The sequence below is a fragment of the Perca flavescens genome, chromosome 16, assembly GCF_004354835.1.
Source record: "Perca flavescens isolate YP-PL-M2 chromosome 16, PFLA_1.0, whole genome shotgun sequence".
NCBI classification, from domain to species: Eukaryota; Metazoa; Chordata; class Actinopteri; order Perciformes; family Percidae; genus Perca; species Perca flavescens.
In genome coordinates, this window is record NC_041346.1 from 23,597,907 (window position 1) to 23,625,475 (window position 27,569).

Here is a 27,569-nt window from a genome sequence, read left to right on the forward strand (position 1 = left end):
TAAATGTGCCATTAAATGTCAAATCTGTATACATTTTAAACCCTAGAAAATAATTATGTTCAAGTAGGCTACTTGAATTAAATAAAACATTTTATTTAAATGATCAGTCATATTTAATACAATTAATTGGATCATAATATAATCCAATAAAATAAATTACACTGCATAATGAGCACTTTTACTTTTGGTACTTTAAGTATATTTTGATAATACTTTTGTACTATTACATAGGGAAGATGTTGAATGCAAGACTTGTAACTGACAAGTAATTTCTAACTCTAAAACACTGTTTTTTCTACTTTTACTGCAATACATAATCTAAGTAAGTCTTCCACCTCTGGAGATCCCCACCAACAGTCGTGCATGAATACCTACAGCAGTGTTTAACACTGAAAACACACAGCTCAGTTCAGCGTTTCCTTGCAGCTCTGCTACAGTAGCAGCTAACCTTTAACGTTACCTGCCGGTCACATCGTCTCTAAACAGTCCGCTCACAGTGAAGTCCTGCACGGATCAACAGATGTTAGAGTCCGGCGGCTGCTCGCTCTGTTTGTTACGCACACCGAGCAGATTGATGCGCTCTTTGCAGATGTCACCGCTCGGTGTTTGGCTAGCTAATAAGCCATTAGCCTGTTAGCTTGAGCTTTGTCTGAAGGCACCGAGCGGCCAGCCAAGGTCCGACAGACACCGACACATTCCGCACATCCTCCGCTCAGTTTAACCGCTAACCCCCCCGGTACCGGTCAGAGAGGCTTGTTTACTTGTGTCTAGGTCCGGTGCGTCCAGTGACGGGCTCCGGTCAGTTTTTAATTAACCTACATTAGTAACAGTTAATTTTGTTACGGTATGAACTTAATCATAGAAAAGGCAAAACATATGTAAGACCTTTGCAACGAAATCCAAGACTTTATAAATGCAAGTCTTTATTATTAATAATAATAATAATAATAATAATAATAATAATAATAATAATATATATAAATAATATTTCTCCAAAGTTGACAGGTAGTCTACGTAAATTAATTCATTTCACAATTTCACCTTTCTACATCAAATCAGTTTACCTTTGCAAGCACCGTCCTCCCTTGGGCAAACCCATAGATATATGGGGGAAACCAACCAAACTAAACGGGAATGAGGGAGGAATAACACTTGAATCGGATGCTTTCGTTTTACTATCATTGACATATGTTTACTATCAGTAGCCGATATCCCCGCTTGACATTAGAGGAAGGGACCCGACGCTGTGATTGGTTGAACTCTTCTTCTTTAGTTTTTTTTTTTCCAGCATGCTCGTGGCATAAGTTTTAGCTGCCTACTACCATCAAGAGTTAGACTGAGACGGCTACTGCACGTCAACAAGTAAACTCAAAGCAGTTACCCGATTTTCGCTAGTTTAAAGTGACAAATCGTATCACCGTATTTTGATGTCAAAATGCCTATCTACTACGCAAAATGCGTACAGGTCGGCAGGTCTGCAATAAGACAGCAAAAGGTGACAAAATTCAAAATGGAGAGTTGGTGGATCAAGGAAAGGAGAAGAGGTGAGGGTGTAATGCTCGATGGTGTTTTTTGTAGGGCTGATCCCTCTTAGTCGATTAGTCGACTAATCGGTCGTTTTGGTCTTAAGGTGTAGACACATATAGCCGACGGCCGACCGTTGACAGAAAACCCCGTCGATATGATCAGTCGCGTCCCCGAGGTCCAAAAAACTGCCACAGAACAGACCAAAAAGACGAGAGGAGACGAGACGTAATACATCTCTATAACAGCAGGCGGCGCTAATCTATAATGTCGCCCAAGAAATGAAAACCGGCAGCTGATTGGACGAACGCGTCATGGGTTTGTTTTCTCCGAAAATTCAGACCTGGACTGTCATGGCGGCCGTTCAGAATACGATCTCATATTGTACTAAAATACAGTAGTTCACTGAAACATGTTTCTGAAAACATTTTAAGCGAGAAATAGGCCATGCAGTTGCTGAATCTGTCTTCAATTCAGCTCAAGAAAGGTCAGTTTAAAAGATTTTCGTCAGATTTTGAGAGACTCTAGTCACCTCATTCCGCTCGTCATTTCCGGGTGAGTCCCGACTGCCCTGCCGCCGACCGAACATGTCAGGTCGGCCAAAATGAACGCCGACAGCCCCCCAGACGGACAACGGCACGGGACACACCGAAGAGATTTGAGTCACTGACCTCGCCAGACTGTCCCACGGCCGATAATCGGCCTGGTGTGTCCCGGCCCTTAGTCGACTAAGATTTCTTTAGTCAATTAGTCATTTTTTATGCTTATTCATGCTTAATTACTCATTTCCAAGAAACGTCTGAGCACATTTATGGTAAACACAAGATTTAAAGTGGTGCTTTTGCAGTATTAATTGTGGAGAAACTCAGTTTACAGAGGGTTAATTAACTACATTTATATTGTGCTTTTCTAGTCTTAACCACCTCTCAAAGCGCACAGCGTTAGTCGTGTTAGTCAACTAAGAATTTCTTTAGTCGAGGACAGCCCTAGTTTTTTGCCTGCTCCTTCCAGGCAGCGCTGCGACCGCTGCCTTCAAGGCACCTAACCCTAACCTTAACCTTAACCTTAACACTAACCATAACCAGTGCCTCCCAACGGCAGCGCTGCCTGGAAGGCGCCATTGGGGGCAAAAAAAACACTGATAAACGGGTGTAATGGCAGAGGACAGAGCAGATGTAATGGGGAAATAATGAGTATGGTGCAGGGAAATTGAATTGATGTCAGAAAGAGGGGTGAAGAAAGAAGGGGATTAATGGAGACAAAAGCTAAAATAGGGAGAAAAAAAACATGCAGTTTAATGGATGACATGTGGCAAAGCTCCCATCCCTGATATGATTTAAGCTCCTCTGTTTGAGCTCACTGCAAAGGTAAACGCAGGATGAAGCAAGAGTGGGAGAAGAAAGTGAAGAGGGATAACCCAAACAGAGAAAAAAGCAAACGGGAAGTGCAATAGTGGGGTGGAAGATAAAAGTGAGGCCAGGTAAAGGGAGAACAAATGACATGAGGAATCCCTCACTCGCTAAGAGAACCAACTTTAAAACAAATAGCTGAAGAGAAACTTTCTGTCTGTTTCTTGGCTGGTTTGGGACTCTGTGGCAGTCCTGAAAAAGCCTGTAATGCTGTGCGTTTTGAAGCATTCTCCCCAGAGGTGCCTTTGAAGTGTGGCAATGGGAGAGAAGGAGATTGGAACGGATGGGCCTCAGACTAAAAACATGTGTGATAAGTTCATTCATTCATGCTTTTCTCAGACACGACAGCTTACCTTTGTAGTGCTAAAACCCATCAGACACCACATATTGGATAGGACTCAGGCTAAGCCTATTTTAGCCTATTGAGTAGTACAAATTGTGTACTTTACTAATCATATACTGTATACTGTACCTTGTTATCATCTTGTAAAGTGTACCATATACACCATACCAGCTTTACCATGCCTGTGGCATTGCCCTAGGTGATTTTGTACAGACATTGACGTTTCCCAGAGGATGAATCCTACGGACTTTGGTGATCCCCTGACTTTACCTCTATTGCCACCAGCATGTTGACATCTTTGGCGTTTAGTTATGTTGACAACTACTACATGTATTTTCATGGTGCAGGCACATGTATCCATGGAGCCCAAAGGATGAATCCTAATCACTTTGGTGATCCCCTGATTTTTTAATCTAGCGCCACTATCAGGTCAAAAGCACACTAACAGACTAAACTACAATGGCAAACCTGGTAAATATGACCTTCTTTACATCCACATCATGGCTGTTGCAAACAGTGCAGCCTCACAGAGCCGCTGTAGAATCTTAGTCTTGATTCAGACTGATTTCCTAAGTCCTGTTTATATTTTTGTGCTATTCAATCTGAAAATGAATAGCACATTAAAGCGCCCATATTATGCTCATTTTCAGGTTCATAACTGTATTTTAAAGTTTGTACCAGAATAGGTTTACATGGTTTAATTAAAGAAAAACACCATATTTTTGTTGTACTGCACAGCTCTCTCTCACTGCTGTAGATCCTCTTTTCACCTGGTCTCTGTTTTAGCTACAGAGTGAGACCTCTTTTCTTCTTCTGTACTATCTTTGATTGCACTGCACATGCTCAGTAGCTCAGATGTAGAGCATGTCAGCTAGCTAACTCTAGAGACAGTAAAAGAGAGCCTGTTTCTCCAACTTTGGTCAGTTACAATGCAGGATTAGCTGGGAGACTTCTAAATGAGGGCGCACATGTAAGTAGTTCTTTTGTAGATTATGGTGAACTTGTGTGTGTTGTAGCAGTGCTTTGCTATTGAGAACGACGTAGCATGGTTAACATTAAAATTCATTTTAAACCAAATCCCTGAATTAACGTTAGCATGCTAACGCTAACGCTACGAGCTAACGGTTGTGGTTAGCCAGCTCATTTCGGACTGTGACATCACAGTCCGAGCCGATTTTGAACAGCTCACTAGGAGACTGAAGGCAGGACACATTCAGAAACCGTATCTCACTCAAAACAGCATGGATGGATTTTTTTCAAAGTTTGTATGTATGTGGAAGCACTAGAGACACAAAAGAACACCCCAAATCCCAGAAAAAGTGTTTTTTTCATAATATGGGCACTTTAAGGGATACTTCAACATTGCAATAAGCAAACATGGCTCTTTTGGCAGCCTACTCTGATATTGAATCTTCTGTTTGAGCCATTTAGAGCATAGCAGAACTCAACAATACAGAGAAAAGAACAGAGAAGATAATAGAAACCAATGTACAGTAGCGCTCTGTAAGTTTTGAAGACATTAGGCACAGGATAGTAATTAATAGACTAATAAGCATGTTGATAGCTGGTAGTCCTTAAATCTGCCTCAGCAGAATCTTTATAGTGCCTAATGAGCATTAAGATAATGTAACAACAATTTAATTATTTAGCTTAATAGTCATTACCATGTAAAAAAAAAAAAGCATTACTCTTGTGAAGAAAGTGGCCTAATTTGTAACTAGCAAGAAATATAACAAAGATGACACTACTGAGCCCTCTGAGGATCTCTTCACAGGTAGGCTACCTAATGCGATCTCTCTCATCTTAAAATAGCCTGAGCAGCACTGCAGTAAAAGTTTAGAACTAAGTTCTCTTTAAAAGAGCTGCTTCTTAGGGGCTTTCTTCTTCTGTCAGCACGACCACCATCCTCCTGTTTCAAAGAAAAAGGATCCTGGGATTCAGACCACCTGCTTGGCCCATGCCTGCAGTCCCAAGAGACATCCTGCTGGGGCATCAAGAGGTCATAGCCCCTTATTGGAACATCTGGTGTGAATATACTACACACGCGTTCTTGATTGATTTAACCCTTGCATGGATGGTGTCAGAATTACTACTGGACTTTAGTGCCACCTGTGTGTTAGCTTTGTCGGTAAACTTACTTTGTCAGTAAAAAGAAGACTTTTTAGAGTGGAGTTTTACTCAGCCATGTGCAATCAGTGGCACAGCATGTACAAATCTCAAATTGACAGGTCATTTTAAAGCGAGTAGAAATGTTTTGTTATTTAAACTAGGCCAGCTGGTGGCTCCATTTCAGCAAAATTCTAACTATTCTACAGTCATAACTCATCTCACCTTTAGTGTTCTTACCTAAAATGCCCTCTCACTTTAGCCTATACCTTGTCTCTTTATTTTTCCTTCTCTCCCTCTGCCAGCCTTATCTCTGCACTCCTCCGCCAGCTGGAGTGCACTTCAGGATTTCCAGACAGTTCTGTGCCTTAGCAGTCATTTTTTTATTTTGCAGTAACCGTAACTACAGTGGTTCAGTATTGAGTGCAGTTGGCTGGCGTGCTATTGTTCCGGCCCTTGCTTATCGACTTTGCCCTGCTTGACATGTCTTCACTGGCTAATGGGGTTTGGAAGACACTGAATAACCCCTGATGCACTGCAGTTCCTAGGGAAAATAGATGCTCATTCTTCATTTTGTTTTACACTACCTGGACATGACATGATTTTCATTTATGTTTTATGAGAGGTGAGCTGTGGGGTTTAACATGGGAAACCTAGCTGCCAGGTAACAAATGAAGGTAAAACAAGGGGCTGTAAGGTTAAGGAAATGGAGAGGAAAATTATAAAATAAACTATGATTTAACTTTCCAATAGAAACAAGTGGCCAGAACAAAGCTAGAGAATACACATGGAAAAGGAAATGATTCTTGAGGCGTAAGGCAACATGCTTACAAAATACAAATTATCTTTAAATGCTTATCTTTTCTACCTTTTCATCCATGGTTTACTTGTCTTACTTATTTTTTTCGAAGTTGGTGCCTTCTAGACCGAGAAAAGCTAGAAAATGTATTTTTGGCTCATGTGGATGATAGACAACTCCCAGAATGCATTTGCTTCACTTCCTTACGAGTCCATTCCCAAGCCACACCTACCGGTTACAGACATAATAGACAGTGAGGCAGTCAAGTCAACTCAAATGGGTTATATTGTCATTTCAACCATACACGAAACAACGTTTCACCGTGGCTCAAGTGGTGTTAAACATTTAAAATATATAAAAATGACATTATATAAAAACGACATACGAAACATGTAGTGCACACACATTATATGTTCCGTAAATTTCAGCTAACGCATTGGTAGTATTATCGCTTGGTGTGATGTAAATACAGAGTATAAACAACACAGCCATGAATTTGCGTGGAATGTAGAATGGTCGGCATTTAATAGTCACAAACTCCACCAACGGTTAGCAGTAGTTGGATAAAAGCACCCCATTTTTTGCACCAGTCCGTGTCCGTGTTAACACAGCCCACCTCCACGAGTCTTACCCGACAGAGCAGTATCTACTCTGAAGGCTAGCAGGCCTGGTAGATGGATAGCTGAGTCCGGTACACTGTTGCTCAGCCATGTTTCCACAAAATAAAAACACAGCAGTCACTGAACTCGCGTTGGGAGTTTCTTTGAAGTTGGATGTAGTCCAGCTTGTTGTCTAGTGAACTGACACTTGCAAGCAGGATGGATGGGACAGGTGGCCAGCTAGCGTTAACTTTCCACCTAGCTCGAACTCCTGCCCTCGGCCCGCGTTTCCACTTTCACACACACCGCTTTCGATGTCCCCTTACCCGGCTAGCGGCATCAAGAGACACCGCAGGCTGAGGTGCTGGTCTCCGTAGCAGGCGAAGCTCGCGTAGTGTGTCGAGTATTCTGTCTGTAATAAAGTTTCCTGCCTATTCTCCGATCTGTACCGACGTATCCCGGTGGCACACGTGCGGTAGTTTGAATGCACATAATTGTAAAATTGTAAAAGTTTGCTGCTGAAAAGAGAGAGCCTGTTTAGCTAAGCTTCAAGATGACACTCGTCTCGCATCCGATAGTAACAGTCCCACCCTGTATGGGCGGGATGAAAACATGCGGAACTAGCTGGCTGTAGTCCATAGCCTCTGGGCAAAAAAGCCTCCGATGACGTTAAATGACAATTTTTGCGTCATCAGAGGCTTTTTTCCAGACCCACAATACAGAAAAAAAATTGTCTCAGGGGGACATGAGGGAGGGAAGCACGGTCACTCAAAAATACTAGCGGGTTTCTACTGATACAAAGCTTAATGCTAATCGGTGAAGTATCCCTTTAAAAAAAAAAAATTAAATATGATCAAATCTCAACTGAAGCTCAATGTTTCCTATAAATAACAAGGGAAGGACGTAACAAACATGACCTGCCCTTTTGTTAAATTATAAATAAATAAGTAGCGCAAACTGATCATTAATGTTAAAATGCAGCAGATTCACGCCTCTTTTAATGAGGGGCCATTCTGAACACTGGTATTGCATTGATATTGTGTCCAACATGCAGCTCTCGTGCTAAAGCACGCACATAGATGATAACGTGTTGTAAATGCATTGTTAGCATTTTAAAGTTCTTACACACCATAAAAGCAAATACTCTCTTCCATTTATCATGGAGTCCGAGACCATTATCATATGGAAGAGTTATTAGTTATGCTTGGACAAACAGTGCTTACTGTGTAAGGATAAGCAGACAAAGTTCCAAATATCACTCACTGAAAGAAAGCAGTTTCTTAGGGTTAATTAGTAGTCAGCCCATTACGTATTATTTGTGCAAACTACAGCAAAAGCTTAATTAACTTTGATTCTCACTCCCATGGAATTTGGGCTCACAATGCTACAATTATGCTGACTTAGGGATAGGCTATGGCGTTGAGAGTGGCAGTGAGCCAGTCCTTTTGCTTAAGACAATAACGGTCTAATGATTAAGTGAGCAGGTGCACAAGCAGATAGACAGGGCTGCACACAACAAAGCTTTTGACAATATCAAACACGTTTTCTGGAGGCCATCTCTGCTCAGGGGCTCATAACCTTCACCCTCACCTCTAAAATATATCTTGTCTCTTTCCCCCTGTCTGTCTCTACGTCTCCTTTCTCTACATGTCTGTCTCCTTCCCCTCTTTCTGTTTCAGTCCATTTCCTTGAACTCAGAAACCTCTGGCTGCAGGCAGTGACGGGAAGGAGAGCAGTGTCCCTCTTTCTAAAGTTAATAACTTTTTTAATTTAATTGCTTAAGTTCACTGTGGCCTCAATATGTATTTTCCCCCCCTTTTACTCATTGTCATTCAATGCTGGAGCTCCAATTTGCCACACAGCTTTCTGGAGAGAGAGAGAGAGAGAGAGAGAGAGAGAGAGAGAGAGAGAGAGAGAGAGAGAGAGTGGGGGAGTTGGACTGGTTGCAGGAGAGACAAACCATTTTAATGGATGACTGAACAAATTAAATTAGAATTCAAAAAGCAGCTTTCATCTTCTGCGTGATTATTGAAAAAAAATAGCTTTACAAACTTGACAACAGAGCCCTCTTTGAAGTATGCCATTACTTGAGAGAAAACATCTAAAATACTGTGTTACAAGGTGAGTGTTGTTTATTCCAAATTTGGGAATTAAAACAAATCACATTAGATCACTGGTATAACACACAGCACTATATTTATGCTGAAACATACGCAAAAATAAAAACACCTGTTTGTTTAAGTGTCACCAGATGTTTGCTTTTTTTCAATGTAATTTTGCTTCGACCTCTCAAAATGACATGGAGATATATTTTAAAAGCAGCAGTTGAAGTGTGTGAAGTCTCTATATTGAAACTACGCGCTCCTCAGACTGAGGCACAAGCAGTAAATCTGCAAAGGGATTAAAATGCTAATAAAACAGGCAGGATGCAATTCCTGTTTTAAGCCTCATGAAATATGCATGGTTCTGTGTGAGCCATATGCAGAGGAAACGGCACGCTGACATGCCACAGAGACAACCAAAGACCATTTTATGCTCTGTTGACGATCTGTATCTAAAGACTGTAATTTTAACCCCTGATACAAATGCCTGATCTCACTGTAAGAAAAGACAATTGATTAATTTAAAGTGCTCATATTATGCTCATTTTCAGGTCAATGATTGTATTTAGAGGTTATATCAGAATAGGCTTACATGGTTTTATTTTCAAAAAACTCTTTTTTGTTGTACTGCACATTGCCGCAGCTCCTCTTTTCACCCTGTGTGTTGAGCTCTCTGTTTTAGCTACATAGTGACGCATCTCACTTCTGTTCCAGCTTTTTTGGGAGTCGCACATGCGCAGTAACTAGTTAAGTACTGCTAGCCAGTCAGAAGCAGAGTATGAGGGAGTGCATGCTAGCAGATAGGCGAGCATTATAACCTGTGTTACAAAGTGACGCACGTTCGTCACGGAAGTAAAGGCTGGACTACAATAGAGCTGTTTGGAGCAGTTTGTGTTCAGTGTTTTCTGTTGGAGATGGTAAGTCCCTTTGGGGTGGACTTTGGGCTTTTTCACTTTGTAAACCTATAACATGCACAAAAAAAGATATATAACACAATAAAGGAAAGGGAAAAGGGCAGAAAGCATAATATGAGCACTTTAATTTCTATGAAGAGAAATTCCTTAAGTGATCCGTCCACACTAATAAAAAGCACTTTGAAAATATGTTTATCAGAGAAGTGGCTTTTTCAGTCTTGATTTAATGTCCCTCTGTGCAACTGCACACTGGAATTTAAAATGCATCCCTTTTTTATGGTCTACAGTGTCAGTCAGATTCACAAAATACGGTAGGCTATGGCTTCTTTTGTACCTCCGGGGTATGATTTTACTGCATTAGCTGGATCACTGCTCATTTCTATAGAAACGCAATATTGCTACAAACAACGCAGAAAAACTGCATAATAAGTGCTTGGGGCATTTACTCTGATTACATCAACTTCATGTAAAAACACATTCAGCCTGAGCAACCGCATTCACAAAATCAGAGGCTTGTTTTACAGATGTGTTTTTCATAGAGGCTAATCAGTGTACAATCACAACACTGACATTTTTCCTACTTCTCTTCCGTTTGCGTGAGACTTCTTCGGGGTTTACTTTCTGAGGAAAAATAAAAGAGTTCAATCCCAGACACCTAACCGCAGGGTATTAAGAGTGTTCTCTAGCTCTTTTTCCTCAATATAACGTGAGAAAAGCTCAAGTCATAACAGCTACAATGTGTGATTATCACATGTGGCTCATTGAAAGTAGAAAAGATGCATAAAATGGTGCCAAAAAGTTGACACTTATCTGATGCTCTTTTTGTTTACCATTAAACTATATTAGCAATACAAAAATCTTGCAGTCAGCCAATGTCAACTGTTAATGGAAATATAATCTTCACACAAGGTTTGACATAATGAAGAGGTATCTGAGGCTGAAGGAGCACTCGATGTGCACTCGATATGTGGACTAACATAATAATAAGATTCACAAGAGCATATTGATACTGTGACATAATTAAAGTATCATATTGTTTTCTTGGAGTTCTGTATTCAACAAGACTAAGCAATGGTTAGGCATAGCAGTGCTTTGAGCTAAATGCTAACATGCTAAGTTAGTATGCTAACAACATAGCATACTAACATGCTGACAATGCTATCATGCTGATCTAGTCTATCTATATATCCACGACATTCCACTTCCGGGATTGGTCCGTTGCCACCTGAAATGGATGTACGTTACCTTACGCTTTCTTTGTGTTGGAATTTTAAACTCTGGTCAATTTATGAGGACTATGGTTAACTGCTCCTCAGATCTCTGCAGGGTAAATCCAGACAGCTAGCTAGACTATGTGTCCAAAGATTTCTGTTGCACGACTAAAACAACCTTTGAACGTACACATGTTCTATCAAGTTCCTTCCCGAGGCTTTTATGCAGCGGCATCAGGGCTCTGTCCGGTGCTTAGCGCCACCCAAGACGATTGTGATTGGTTTAAAGAAATGCCAATAAACCAGGGCACATTTTGCTCCCATTCCAGAATGCTGTGTGGACTAGCCATACCCTCCTCCACAGCGCTGGGGAGATAGGTCTGGCAATGTGAGACTATGCTGATATAAAGCCAGACACATTTACCAGGTTTGCCAGTGTAGTTTATAGCCAGTTATTGTGCTAACATTTGCTGCTAATTCTTACTAAACACATCAGCCGAGGCTGATGGCAATGTAGATATTTTAGGAAAATATTTGTTCCACGTAAACCAAAGTATTGGATAAATTAGAAATTAGATTTTTGAATATGTGAATCACATTGCCCCCCATACCTGACAGAACTGTTTAGGTGGGCTTCACCACCGGCCCCTAATGGTCGCACGAGGTCAGCAGCAAAGGCTCTGGAGAGGGCAGCACCAACATGTCCTGGAAATCCCTGCAGCCACAAATGCTGCATTCGGGAGCAGCCTGCAGTGCTGTGGTGTGATCAGAGGGACAGGTCTACAAGGGCTCAAACATAGCCTACAGGCTTTCATAGGGAAAATAAAATCTACACTTGATCAAAAGACTGTTTAATATATTTTTGTCTTATTGTTTCCAATATACAGTATGCATTAACAAGCATGCAACCAAGAGAATTACTCTGGTAAAATAATGTAAACTATTTATTGTTTACACTACAGAAAAAAAAAACTTTGAATTTGTGTAAGGGGTTATATTTATTGTTAAACACCATAGCTATTATAACCTTGCATGCACTTCCCTCCCTGTTTCCCTCTCCTCCATCCTCTTATATTCAAGAAATAGTGCTGTTGTGGGAATTATATTTTCTGAGTGCTTCTCTCAATCCCAACCCTTGTATTGACTTGCTCATTTTCATCTTGCTTTTCTAGTATTTGTAGCTCAAGTGGGAACCAGTATGTCACGATTAAAGTAGAGTATGCCCCACCGTCCTTTTTTTGATGATTCACTGCGTGGAAAAGAATATTCTTTTACATTCCGCCGGATTTGTTTTTGCATCAAAGAGGATGGCCGATGCGTTTTTGTCACTACACCCATTTGTCCCATCACCCTTAAAATAGAGGGGGAATGAGAGATTAAATGAAAGAAATGGTGCAATTGATCCACCTTTTATTCTAATGGGACAACAGATCACAGTCAATTATGGGTCTTCTCATCTTGTTGTTTAAGAAAAAGGCAGAGAGGGAGAGGTGGAGTGAAGGAGAAGGGGTGTTTGGCAGGTCTGTTGAGAGATTTGCCACCCAATCTATGTATTCTTGGCTTATATTGATCCCCCACAGCTTTATAATCAGTGGGTCGATCCAAATACTGAAAATACAGCCAACAACACCATCGGTAGCCAGGTTTTAATGTAACTAAGGCCTCCTCACTGATCACCCACCCACCCTTATGTCTTTCTTTCTTGACATGGCCTCACCATGAAAATAATATCATCTAGTTGTTAAAATGAAAGTTGCACACCTGCAGTAATAGCAACTAGTTTAACAGTACAAACAAATATGTAATTATTTGATGTAATTGAAGCAAGATTATATAACAACCTGCCTAAATGGTAATTTATGTTGTTTTGCATAAATGTTTTACCATTGCTAAGTTTCTACAACAAGGGCCATTAATTCAATAATATTGTGTATTCAGTAATAATAAACCATTCAGTAATATTAATGTTTTATGTTTACTTCAGTAGTTCTTAAATCTGATGCATTAAACACATTAAGTTGTTAAAAAATGAAATATTTTTATTTTATGAGTGACAGCAGCTTCCACATCTGAATATATAAAATCTGATATGGCGTTTTGATAGTGATCTTAATTACTTTGTAGACAGAAAATAAACTATTAAAGACTTTATGGTAGTGATTTATGTAATTTTACCTCAGGAAAGATTTCATGTCCTGGGATGGATAATATTACATGATGTTTAGTGTATAGAATTATTTCTATACTACCACCTGTAGAATTGAATTAGCTTCAGGCGGGCATGTGCATTTAAACCTAGTTATTTTTATACAGAATACAGTACTGTTGAGCTTTCCCCACACACTAACTAATGCATTAATTCATAGATTTGTTTCCATCCAGCTGTTCACAGTGGTTCCACATACACAGAACAACAGGAATGATCACATTCACAGAGCTGTTGACTGGGTGAGGAACAGACACCAAAATCAGAAGCTGCTGTTGCTGTTCCTCATTCAGAGAGTGAAATCTGTGATGCTGCTGACCTGGACAAGGAGACACAGGGACAAGCTGGAGCTTTGGACGGAGGGACCAACATACCTGGGAATCAAACTGTCCTATATAAACAAACTTTTTGGATGAGTCCTCAAGTGTAAAAAGCAAAACCAGTTCAATAGCCTGAGTCATAAGGGTGATTATTGGAACAGCATTCCCCCTCTCTGAAGCCAGAACAAGAGGTGTTGTGTTGCTACCATTTAAGTGCTTTTAGATCCACTGAAAACTCTAATTTGAAGTCACTGAAGTCTATCAAAGGTTCAACCGGTATAAGGTGCGCATCCATGTCAACGTTGATGAGATATTTCAGTCTGAACAAAAGTTTTGCACCAACCAACCGACATTGCCATGCCCAAAGCAACAGCACGGCTGGGCTAAGATATTTTGATAATCTGTGTAGAACATTAACAGCATATTCCTTCATTAATATAAAAACATATTTATCATTTACCTTCAAAATCCACATGAACCACTCTTCACATTAGCATTAGGATCCACTGCGGTGTGCAGTGGATCCTAATGGCAATGCAATTTCAAAAGTGACATATTTTCTTTTTAAATAAGCGGTGTGCTTATTTACAAATGTCACTTTTGAAATTGGTTAGCCTGTTACACTAGTAATTTCCTCACAAGCAATGTAGCATTTAAAAGGCAATTTTTAAAAAAAAGGAGTCCAGTGCAGTGCTCACTCCACATACAACGCTACACTAAATCACTTCCAGCAAATTCCCCAGAGCACAATGAGGGCAAAACAGCATCACCGATCTCTTTTAACCGAATATCTGGTCCAGCTCAGCTATAAACACAAAAACACTGAAACCGTCAGCATGCCATTCACCACCGAGCCCGTTTGTAACCGTATCGACGGCTATCGACGTTATCTTTACTGTGATAAATTCTGTGCGTTTGGAGAATTGCCTGCCACCTCGTGAATTATGTGACAGCAACACAAACTGAACATATTATTTCTGTGGAAAGGTACAAAAAATTAACAAACCGCTTAGCGTAAACAAGTAAAACAACTTCAGTTATATTTGTCATCAATAGTAGTAACCCAGTCCAGTTAGTTTGGGCAAGTTTTCTTTTTCTTTCTTGACTTGTAACTGCACCCAGGTCATTACAGATTAAGGCAAGTGTCCACCACCCTGACCACAATGCCCTTTCTTCCGATCACGCTATTGCTGACTACTCTCAGACTACCTGTTTCTGCCCATGCCTCCTTCACATAATCCTTAATTCCTTAATCCCACATAATCCTTTCATAGTGAGAAGATGTATTTATTTCTCACTCTGTTCATGCATGGAGCATGCATTTCCAACTAAAAATATAATGCTCACTTCACAAAATGTTAGCAGAGCAGACTCAATCCTGTATGTCCTACAAACCTAGACTCCAGTTTGCTATTGTCCCAGTCTGCCAGAGTCCAGAATTGTATAACAGATATATAGAGAGGCCAAAATAGCACAGTGGTAGAAGACTGGTGGGAAGAGATTAATCAGAAAAGGACAGTTTAATAATCTCTGAACTAGAAAACCAGGCTGCTGCTACCTTTTCTTGTAAGCATTTTATAACTCTTTTGCACACACAAAAAACAGTACAACTACCAGCACAGGAGGTGAAGGAAGCAAAGTAATACACACATGCAGAGAATAATGGGGTGGAAGGAGAACATCCTTCTGCTCGTGGAAACTTCTAGAGAGGTCTTTTTTCTTTAGAGTGGGTTAAGTGGCTTTTGCTAAGACACATTTTCATTAACTCTCCTTTCTTTGTTGTTCTAGCAAGACAGATAAGAGTAGATCCTGTCCTGCGTGCAGATTGCTCTTTCATGCAGCCGTACTGATGTCGCCTTACTGACAGTAGCCTGCCCCACAATGTGCACAACCCATAGCAACACTAAAGCTAATCTAATGGTGCATTTCGGTTCTATTTTCACCCGTAGACGCAAGGGAACCTCACATAGCAGAGATGAGGAGAAAATGTCTTTATCCTGCTCCTCAGTGCAGTTTAGCGTATGCTTGAGAGTTGATGTGGCTTCAACCACTGCTGTCTTTCCATCCTCCATGTTTTCCCAGTTTAAAATGGGATCACACTTAAGGAAAGCTGTCTCTTTCTACTCAGTAGGAGGTTGCAGAGATCTTACCCATTCAAAGTGCCCTGGTTAATGTGAAGGGAGGTTTTATGAGAAGACAGCATCCGCCACAGAAAGTATTTGTTTGTGTTAGGGTGGCGGGGGTGGGGGTGGGGTAAAAGTATGTGTGCAGGCAGAGATACCATATGTAGCCCTAACAGCTTGTCAGCTGCATCACACTGCTTTTGAAATCATCGTCACAACAAATCAGTTACAAACTATTAGAATCCGCGGATGTGCTGTGTGTTTCTGTAAGATTAAGTAGCTTTTATTCATCATGCCACAATTTAATTTCAAATCTGACCTCCATATATGTGTATATATGTGTATATATATATTATATTATATATATATATATTATATATATTATATAATATATTATATAACAGCTTTTTATTCACAAACTAAATATAATTTTTTAAAGAGAATGACAAAATATCCAAGTACATGCAATGTACTAGCAATGGCAGACAAAAAGCTATGTATCTGCTCTGAGTCAGGCTCCAGTTTGCTTCAGCAGTTTTTCATTGAACATTGCTTTTAGAGATTTCAAACACCATACAACATATTTCATAGTTGAGTTTAAAAAAAAAAAAAGAGAGAAATATTGGGATTTGGGTGTGCTAGAGCTAAATGATCTTTAAATTGACAAATATACCATAAACCGCAAATATATTGAGAGGCAGAGCAATACACATCCTCCAAAAATCCCCTCATTGTTATTTTATTAAGTTTTGGAAGATGGTTACTTTCTTTGGGAGTGGGTTATGGTTATGCATGGTTACACTGCATATCCTGCACACGTCCTCCAAAAGACACCCTTACTCTTCTTATTTAATGATGTGGAGGAGGACAGCTTCCTTTACAGGGGTGGTAGTCTTGCATTGCCAGACCTATTTCCTCACATTTCAGGAGAAAGGTCAAACAGAAAAAGATGTTATCATTAGCTAACATGAGGGGGGCATGACTGTGGACTGATATAGGATATAGTTCCTGAAATAAATGTGGTAGGGTTGTTGGTTTTTGTTGTTTTTGTTGTAGAGACGGGAAATAAAAATAGTAACATGCAGATACCACTGTAAGGGACAGTGGAGAGAAGCTAAATGCAGAATGAAAACATGCAGGCAGTGGGAGCACCACATAAACTGGGTCCACATCCTGTGAAACAGGTTTTGGAGGTGGTTTTGGGACTTTCACTAAGAAACTATAACTTTGATTTTGAATGAGGTTCATTCAGCTCCTGCTGGGGTCATTTACATTGTCTTATTGCTATTGCCTCCAGTCTACTAGAAATTACTTTAATATTTAGCTACTTATTTGCAAAAGCAAAAACTTGAATCACATTTTTTCGCAAACATATTTTTGAATGAACGTATAAACTGCTGGTCATCCAGAATCGTGTTCCCTGGTTCAATATTGAAAAACTCCACAGTGAATTGAAGTAAAAAAAACAGGATGTTGAAAGAGAATGTTTGCCTTTCTTATCTCTGTACATTTTCATTTTCTCTATACTTAATACTGTGAACATTTCACATTCCCTGGTCAATATTTTGCACATTCCTTTACAAAACAGTACAGCGCTTTCATTAAAAACAGATTGTAGTCTATATATATAATTCATCAATTTAGATAGAGATTTGCCTGCTTCCAACATCACTTTTCTTTGAAGATGGACCATCTTCATTTCATATCCTGATCTATATTTCTGGCCACACATACACATGTTTCATCTGCTTCCAATTGGAGGTATTATTAATGCATGTATCGTCATAATATATCCTCCATCAGTGGTTGGCAAGGTAGCATATCTGCTCTAATTAGCTAACTTACTTAATTTGTTGTGACAAAGTTACTTTTACCGAACATTGTGGTTGATTATAACTTACTGTAAGCAATGCTGAGACCTAAAAATAAACACATATTCATGCACATGACAGCTATAGGTCCTCAGTAATAAAGTGTGTGTGTGTGTACATATATATATATATATATATATATATATATATATATATATATAAAATTATAAAGAGATATTTCACTAAAGTAGCCATGCAAAGCGCATGCATGAGCAGATGCACACACAGGAAAAAGGAGTGGCTGCATTAAGTGCTTTATTTACTCTTACTAATTACTACTTTTTTTTAGCCATGGTTTACTGTGCCCACCCCTCTCAGACTCTCCCCCAAGAGGCTGCTATTAATTCAGCACAGCCTTCTCAAAGCTTCATCAATGTTGTTATGAGCTAACATTAGATTCCCCTCAGCTGTTTTGAAAAAAGGCTTGAAGGCATACATGTAAATGTGTATTGCTACAGTATGTTTGTTTGTGTAAAAGTGTACGTTTAAAGTGGTGGTCAGGAAACATTAGTTGTATGGCACTGTTACAACATGTTTTCTATGTGATGAGATCAGCCCTTGTTACTACAGGTAAATAATAACCCTTTTTTTGAAGAGGTTGTTCACATTGTAAAACTGAGAAACATATTTTTTTTATATTGGAAAGGTCAAGACTAACATCTAACATCCATTATGGATTGGCATCAAGTTTTAGAAATGTAGGTGCTACATTAAAAAGATGCAAAACAGTTGTCTTTGTTTTTTAAGAATTATTTTTTGTGCTTTTTTTGCCTTTATTGGATAGGACAGCTGAAAACGTGAAAAAGGGAGAGATAGGGGGGAGACATGCAGCCAAGGGCCTCAGGTTGGAATTGAACCCGGGCCACTGCGTTAAAGGACTGTGCCTTAGTACATGGGTCTCTTATTCAACTAGGTGAGCTGCCAGGGCGTCCTAGTTGTCTCTTTTAAGAAATGTTTATTTTGCATGAATTACTTTTTCAAATGTTTTTGTACCTGATTTTTTTCCCTTGCTATTTTCAAAATCTGAATTATTAGATTAAGTGTGTTAGTTGTGAGTGATCTTATTGCAAAATCACTTTGAGTGGAGCTAATAATAGCCATGTAAATGAAAATATGTGAAAAAAGAACCATAGCTATAACATGCATATAAATATACACGACACAATGTGCCCTCACCTTCAACACCATGCTTTGGTCAAAGTTGTATGCACTGGGCCTTCCCTCCAGGGTGGAAAAAGCCACGTTTCCTCCAGTGAGGGGAGAGATATCACTGAACTCATCTGTACATAAAGCAGTCCTCTCATCATCTCCTGGGCGTATGTAAGCCTTAGCATCCTTCCCATAGGTCTTCCTACAAGAGGCACTGTAATACTGGTAAGGCAACCAGGGTCCATCCTCTTCTGTGCGCTTGTAGATGGCGAAGCTCTCCGGCCGACTGGTGTAGAATTTCAATCGTATATAGGTTATCTCAAAAGCCTTCCCTGTGGAAAAACAGATATGATTAGCTTTGAATGGAACTACTGTTGGAACTACATCTATTGTAGTTACACAGTTAGATCAGGGCTGGTTATGTAAGAGACAAATACTGTGGGGTGATAGTGTAGGGCCCAAGAGCAAAGAAAAAAAAAAACATAATTGCATTATTGAAAGAAGGAAAACAATGGCGGATTGGCTTAATTTCCCGTGGCTCTATGTAGGGTAAATGAATGTCATTCCTGCAGGAGTAGAAGAATACCCAGGATTATTTTCTCATTATCCAGATCATAGTGGGCCCCAGTAGTAAAACATAGGTCAAAGAGATAACTGTATGATAACTGTAGGACAGAACGATGTGCAAAATCACAGGGGAAAGTGCATGCAAGTGTATTGTCAAATCCCTGGTAAGAATGTAAGTCTGGTATAACATCTGAGGTGCAATGACAGAAGGGCGACAGATCTAATCAATAGAGAAGTGCATACAATTAAACACATCATTCATTGACTGAGTAATAATATCTAATGCAAGGTTTTAGTGGTACATCAGCCATTTACTGGCATGGGAGAAACAGAGAGAAAGAGAGGTGAGACTTTCACAGATTTGTATTCCCCCTAAAACTGTGATTCCTCTTTCAATCTGTGAAAAAGGAAAATGGGTTTCAGAGCACAATCTCATCTAGAAGAAGATCCGCAGCGAACGGGGAGATATACCATTCCCAGATTTCCATTTGAGTTGGTGTTGGGGGATTTAGCAGATCCGACTAAGTTGCGCTGTAATTGGTGTTGCATTGTAACTGAAGAAATGTCTGCAAAGTAATTTTTGAAGGTGCATAGTAAGTGGAGGGATGAGACTCCAAGGTACGTGTTTAATTAAATGAGAGGAAAGGTTAGGAAAGAATGCATTTTGGCATCTTTTCTGCATATTGCATATTCATATGTCTTGAAGTAATGATGGTGATTTTTTTTAAGATGAGTTTTTTGGGGCTTTTATGGCCTTTAATTGATAGGATAGCTTGAAGACAGGGATGGGGAGAGGGAGGGGGGACAACATGCATGGCCACGGTTCGGATTCGAACCCGGGCCACGGCCAAGGACTAAGCCTACATGGGGCGCACACTCTACTGGGTGAGCTTGAGGTCGCCCCAATGGATGATTTTTTTTATAATGTTTCCTGTAAGGAAACTAAGGTGGGAAAGTCATGGATTTTTCTAACGTAGCTGTTGTCCTTATTTGGTTGTGTAGGAAAGACACCTGCTTCCCTAATCTCAGAGCAAACAGAGAATCAATGCTTCTTTTTGATTGAGTGGGGTCATTCCCTTCTAGTGTTTACTCACTTTGGACACTTACAATAATCTTGGAGCGATATCAAGGAGGCTTGCAGAGTTATACTTCGTGGATATACTGTCCACACAAATTCAGAATCTGCCAAATGTTGTGCAGCTTTACAGGGGATTAACTGGGCATTCACAAACTGAAGTCATAATGAGACCAGAATGAGAAGTAACATGTAGAAACTCTTAACAGGCTTCTTCATTGCACTCTGTTTTTTTTTTTCCTTTCTACATCATTAGATACTAAGTTGCAGCCACTCTGCACATTCATAGAAGGATGCCATCCATTGGTACAGCCATAATGACATCTGTTGCTTTTCTCTGCCAAGTCATACGTAGGCCTCTCTGTCTCTTGTCTCTGCAGCAATCTCTAATGGTATCTTTCCTTTAGGAGCCCTAAGATCATTTAGCTTTCATTTACTCCCTGCATGAGGTGAGCTCAGCCCTGCAGGGACTGAGGCGAACACATAAAAGAGGCAGAAGATGAAACATTTGTTGGATATCCCGTGATGAAATGCAGACTAATTGCAAAGGATATTTGTACGTTGTTTTGCATCATGTTTAATGATTCGCGAGTCATCCTCTTTCAAGAGTGCATACTTGTATTCATTAGAGTTTATGTGGGTAAAACAGAGGAGGATTTTAGCTTTTCAATCTTAACCAAGCAAAGTAACATATAACACAAAATAGATCAAATACACCCTAAGATAGTATTCACACATCTATTTTCAGTTTGGAAAGCTCAGTTTGAAGCACAAGTATCTCTTTGTTTGCCAAGCAACAGGTCATTAAGCACTGAAAATTAAGACGTCTGGAAACCCAGTAACAGCCTGGTGGGACTTTACAGGGCTGATCCAGAATCTTGTGGCATCACAAACCAACCAACCAAAGTTATTCATGTTGCGCACAAGCATACAAATGAAATGACTATTTGGACACAGACTTTAAGAGTAAAGGCTGGGAGCTGCACAGTATAGTATCTGACCTTACTCTGAGTCGTGTCAATTTAACACAGCTGCTCTCGTCTGCCCAGACTGAGACTAAACTCACCACAAGTGCTGTAGGCTCAAAATTTACAATCTATTTACTCCAAGCTGAGATTTTTGTGATCAGCAAATACACGGATGAGTGGATTTATCTTCCGATCATGCTGCGTCTCACAGTTTACAAATGAAATTAGAATAGAATGGCCTCTTACAGAGAACTAAGTCTCATATGCATGCCAATATTCTGGCTGTGAGAGCGTCATGCCATGCCAACTGTGGCAGACTTTTATCATTGTTTTACATCTGACACAGGATGTTGCTGGTCTTTGACAGCACTCAATGAGAACCAGCTGCAGACTTCAATGTGTGTGTATCTCTCAAAGTCTTTGTCTGTGGGAAAAACCTGACCCCAATTCCTTACCAGCAAACCTCCCAGCATTTTCTTTTTTTCTCCCCCTTCTTCCTCATTATGTTTTGTTTACTCCCCTTGAAGCGGCCCAACTCCCAGTCTTTCTACTCTTCCACAGACCCACTCTGACCTGGCTGCAATATGTGTCTCTACATCCTACTGCCGGTGTTTATCATCCCAGCATTGGCCTGGATTTCCTTCAGAGAGAGCTTGTTTGGTTTGGAAAGGCAAAAGACACCCCCCACCAGCATCCCAGATGGGTCACAAAGCTTTTATATGGACCAAAGGGATGCCACACATCCAAAATGTAAGGATATTCAGTTACATGAAATGGGGTTATGAAAACATAATCATCCTTCTTTTAAGATTGCTAGAATAATTCAAAGGCAACAGGTCTAGAAAAACACATAGTAGTGCAGAAAGGAGCAAAGGTCAATTTAGTCTGAGAGAGACAGACATGTGGGTGTTTGGATTGTTTAAAGAATAACAACCCATCCAGACAACGCAGAACATACCTCTGCAGCAGCAACACTGCTGACTTTCTCCAGGAAAAGAACTAAAACTAAACAACAAAGCCAAAAAACACAGAGAGACATCTACTTGCTATTGGAAATCAATATTCTCCATTTGGCGGAGGCACCTCTGTCTTTCAGAACACGTGATATAACAGTTCATTTACGGACAAGCTCTGACATTTTAAACTTCGGTCATCATTTTGTCCCTGTCTCTTGTTCTACTGAAGCTGAGCCTTTTCATGGGAAGCGCCCACTCCACCTACAGAGGCGGAGGGAGGAAATCTGACCTGTCAAGGAAATTTCTAGCGTTTGAACAGGAACTGTCTTCACTGAGTGATTGCTGGAAGTCCAAACACACATACCGGTAGTTCTGTGATTCTAAGTGCTGAGGTGCTGAGCTAGGTCTGGCAATGCAAGACTGAAGTGGTGATTCAAACCTTAGTTTAGCGGCTGTAACGTTAATCAAAAGTGACACTTTGCAACAATTAGCTAGCTAGTAGCTAACTGTGTTGGTTCACTCTACATTTTCACAGTGGCCACAGCTAGCTAGCAGCTGTTAAGTTGAAGTTAAACCGCAGGCAGAGCCGATTTGGCTAACGTTACTAACTTTAGCTACTAGCTAGTTAACGTCGTGGTGTTTTGTTAGCATTGGTCAGCTAATAAAGAACCATTTCCTTCAGGAGTTGGTGGATATAAAAAAAATTAAATTAAAAGAGTGAATATTGCACTTACATTCGCTAAAAACAAGTCTCCAAACGAATGATAATGTTGCTCCGTAAACGTTTGTGTGTGTGTGTAAATCGTCAACTGTTTGCTAACAAATTGGCCGTATCAGCTTGCAAGGTAATATGTGCGTGTAGTTTACAGACGTACAGTTACTCTTACTTACTTGTAGGCTATAGTCGTAGCTGGAGAGAATCCACGACATGAATTTCCTTCCATCCACCAGTTACCGCACACACTCACACAAATTTGAGTTGTCAATCAAAATTTGGGCAAGAATTCCTGTGTATTCTTTTTCTAGTTTTCCATCAGTAGGCCTACATGAACATACCGTGTTAGCTATCAACCGTCTATGGTCTTCTTACTACACACTAACTTGAGAAAAATTAAAGAATTAACAATGCTTACTGTAATAGATTACTTCCTTTATTCAGCAAGTGTACTCTCTGGAAGTTGATTTTCATACTGTGAGTATATGTTTTTCAAGCACATGGTAGGCTACAGCTTTATGGACACTGCTGAGTTCTATTGATTTTGGTAATATATTAGTATTTTGGACATCATCCATTTTGGCATTTGCAAAGCCAGAGGAGATTAATATCAAAGAGAGAACAGATTTAACAGCACAAGAATGCTGATTTCCACCTCTAACTAAGAATAAATTAAATGTATTAATTGTAGGCCTACTCTTAGGAAGAAATACTATGTTTCATTAGTATTTAATTAGTATATATTTAGTTAAATAAAAAGGAGGCCCAGAGCTATACTTTTCGGGGGGCCGAACATAGGTATTTGGCCAAATACCTATGTTCGCCCTTGCTGAGACCCTCTATTACAAACACACACACACACACAAACACACACAGACACACAGCTTAGCAAATAAATGGAAGTGGGAAAGGTAATTTCATAGAAAGATTTGTATTAATGCTTTGTAACATAATTCGCCACAATTTAATTCAGTTAAAGTGACAAATGTGGTCTGAACTATTTCAGCAGTTACGCACAGCATGGTAATGGGATAATGATGCTAATGGCTCTAGCTGGTCTCATACAATTTTGTGAAATGAGAAATGTGTTCAAATGCAAACATGTACGCAGTGTAAAAAAAGTGAGTCAAATGCATTCACTCAAAGGAAAAGAGTGCGTGAAGGAGGCAATCCCAAACACTTGTATTACTAACACAGGAATAATGCAGCGTAAAAAAAAAAAAAAAAAAAAGGTGCATGGTTACATATGGTATTTGCTTTAAACTGTGAAGACACAGGTTCAGTTCCAAGTAAAATTATTTTTAATTATTTGAGCTAATGGTTTTCACATTTTACCATGAATAAATCCCTGATCTTACCATAACCAAGCATTTACCCAGCCTAAACCTATCAAATTCCACAACCAGCAAAGTACAAACCTTCATAAACAGATGCATGAGAAAAATTCTGAAAATCCATTGGCCAGACAAGATCTCAAATGAAGACCTGTGGACGAGGACAAAGCAAACACCAGAGAAGAAATTGGACAAAGAAGATGGCGATGGATTGGGCACACCCTTCGTAAACCAATGTTGAATACCACCAGACAGGCTCTGATGTGGAACCCCCAGGGGAAGAGAAAGAGAGGCCTAGAAACACCAGGCAGAGGGAGTTTCAGACAGACATCAAAAAGATGGGATGTACCTGGTCACAGATAGAAAAGGAAGCCAGCGGCCAAGTTCTCTGGAGGTCATATGTCGACAGCCTATACCCCCCCCAAGGGGTGTCAGGCATAAGTAAGTAAACCTATCCTTATCCTATAACCACTGGATAGAAAATTGTTCTAATTGAACTACAGTACTTCCACAGAATCTACTTCGTGCTGGAAAAACATTATGTTTCCATAATTTGTACAAACAACAAGTTAATTTGTCTTTAAGAGTGAGGCTAATTTTACAAACTATCATAACATATTGCAATTATGATCCACAAATTTTTCACAAATCATTAAGCTCTCCTTTTTTCCACACTTAATCAACAATGCATTTGTGCCTTCTGTATAAGTTGTATCAATTAAAACCACTGCAAATGGAAAAGGCAAAACAATAAGTTTTTCCCAATTGGTACAAAGTTGCATATTTTCCTGAAAAGTTCAGGGCTACCAATGATGTTGCTGGTTTAAACTGATCCAGCCAAGACAAGTTGTTTGTTGTTTAGATACTGTAATTTATTGGTTACATTGTGTTTTGATAGTAACAGCAAGTGTTACCTATAGGCATCTGACTGTTGTTTCAAAAACTCCAAATCCTAAACTGTGTTTAAAATGCATTTCTGAGGGATGTCTCTCCAAAAGTTTCACCAAAGTGAAGGGAAAATTTGCATGATTTCAAGTGACAGTAGACCTGCTGACCAAGTCTCCGGCTATGCAAAAATGACTCTGGCTTGGGGGGGTTAATGAAATTTACCTCTCTGGAAAGTTAGGGTATCTTTTGAATTCCAAATGCATTTTATGTAAATGCCTGGCTAACTTCAGTTGGTCCTCCTTTTCTTATCATAGTTTTATTTCCGCCAAACTTTGGGCTTTTCGGCAGGTTATCAGCTGCCTATATCCTGGAATTTCTCTATAAAAAATAGTAAGTGGCTTCTCTTTGGTTTGACAGTCAGTTGTACAGTATGTTTGTCGTGGTAAGGATTGCTGAGACGAAGACACTGAATCAAGCCTATAGCAGAAGATTAATTTTGAATTTGCAATGTGAAATGTGGCTATCAATCTAAAATGGTTCCATACAGTAAAGGTTGATTTCTGGACATGGCCTGGTTCAAGTCATGCTGGAAACATGTTTCTATGTAGACTGTGTTGTGGCTGTATTTCAGTTGAGCTCTGGCCTAAGTCATACATACAAAAAAAGCCTAATCAGCTTGAGTTGGGACAGTATTTATGCAGACAGATCTGGATGGGTTCATCACTAATACCCCATGGTGGTATGTGGGCTGAATGAAAGCAAACTTGGGCCAACACTAAATCATGACTCAGATGCTATCCAGGCATGTCAGATGCAAGTGTGTGTCCTCCTTATCCACTTTAAATCCAACAAAATTTTCAGACATGCCCTCGTGGCTATGTGCTCACAAACACTTTAAGTCTAAGCCAAGTCTGGGCCAAAGTGTTTTTCATGAAGATAGCTCAGAGCCACAACAGAGTAATACAAACCATGTGTTGTTAAGCACAGCTGTTTTGTATTAAAGATTTCCCCATCAATGGATTTGCAGTACACAAAATAATGCATCAAGACATGTGAGAACATGCATTCATCTGAAATCCTATCACTAGACTCTCACCGCTGGAAACCATGTGCATTCAGTAGAGAGCTAAATCTATTACTGATATTAATATTCTATTCCGGGACACAGCAAATGCAGTGCACATGAATAGCTTTCAAGCACTTTAAAATGAAATAGGACATTATATACAACATTATAGAAACAGAGACCATAATCGAACCCTGAGGACACACACGCTTGACCTAGATCACTCAGCCTGGCCACAAACTACAAGTTGAGGAAAGTCAATCTGAAGAATTCTGGGGGTCAGACTGAACTAAGGATGTGCTGCTGTGCTCTTACCCAGGTGGAGGGTGAGGGTGACAGAATTGGGGTGCTGGATACCATAGTACATGGATTGGCTCTGCCACCACGTGGACTCCTCATTCCTGTTGAAGTCTGTCAGGAGGCTGGCATTGTGGCTCAGCTCAGGGTCTGATGCGTCACAGTGGTGGCATGAGCGCGTTGAGCCAGTCTGCATGCAGTAGTCCTCAGGTGGGGAGCCACACACATTTGATGTCACCACAGTGCGATTGAAGGCAATGTTCTCAAACTTGGGCATGCAGCGGCTTGGGGCGCCCTGCTCATCATAGCAGGAGTCCATTGCGGCCCAAGCAAGGAGGTGGTTGTGTAGATGAAGAGAGAATAAAAGGGCCAGGGAAAGAGAGCTCACAGCAAAGGAGGAATCCATCTTTAAAAACAATTCAAATTACATTTACACTATGCACACAAACTTTCACACTCAAGCACTCTGATGCAAAGACACAAACGTAAAAGTAATCCAACAACAAAAAATAGGTCCAGTCTGTGAGAGCTTTGTTTATCTACTCTCTCCGCTCCGTCTCTGTTGAGTCTCCAACATATGTTCTCCCTCTGTGGAGTGGAATGAAGTTTGTGCAGGAACTCCTTTGATCAGGGGCAGCGTGAGACAGACAGAGGAGGGACAGGGGTGGAGGGGCTGGAGGGTAGAAAAAAGTCCATGAAAACTTCTCCACCTGCTGGTCATCACAAGCGCCACGCCACTATTAGCTTTAAATGTAAAGCAGACTTTGGGTAAAATAATCTCATTTGACAGTAAAAACACATTCTATAACATCTTTAAATAATGCTGCAGCTAGGTTGTTACCCCTCTGGGCATTGAGGCAGTGAATACCAAAGCACCTGCATTTGCCACTTACAGGAACGCACAATATCATCGATATGATGATAAATGTACTTGGCAGTTGGCCCCACAGCAGGACATTCTGGTAAATGCTGACTGTAGTGATTCACAGTGGAAGACTAGAGGTGCTAAAACTGTCTGGAATATTTT

General features: G+C 40.1%; 1 protein-coding gene across 1 annotated transcript in view; it reads right to left on the reverse strand.

Annotated features, from left to right (window-relative positions):
* LOC114570623 (laminin subunit gamma-1) overlaps window positions 1-27,186 on the reverse strand; it is a 48,377-nt gene extending 21,191 nt beyond the window's left edge. The window contains exons 1-2 of the mRNA XM_028600993.1: window positions 26,561-27,186; window positions 18,704-19,008 (exon numbers count right to left, since the gene is read on the reverse strand). Coding sequence (XP_028456794.1) covers window positions 18,704-19,008; window positions 26,561-26,948 — 693 coding nt within the window. The 5' untranslated portion in view covers window positions 26,949-27,186. The remainder of the gene's footprint in view (window positions 1-18,703; window positions 19,009-26,560) is intronic.
* Window positions 27,187-27,569: the final 383 nt, after the last annotated feature.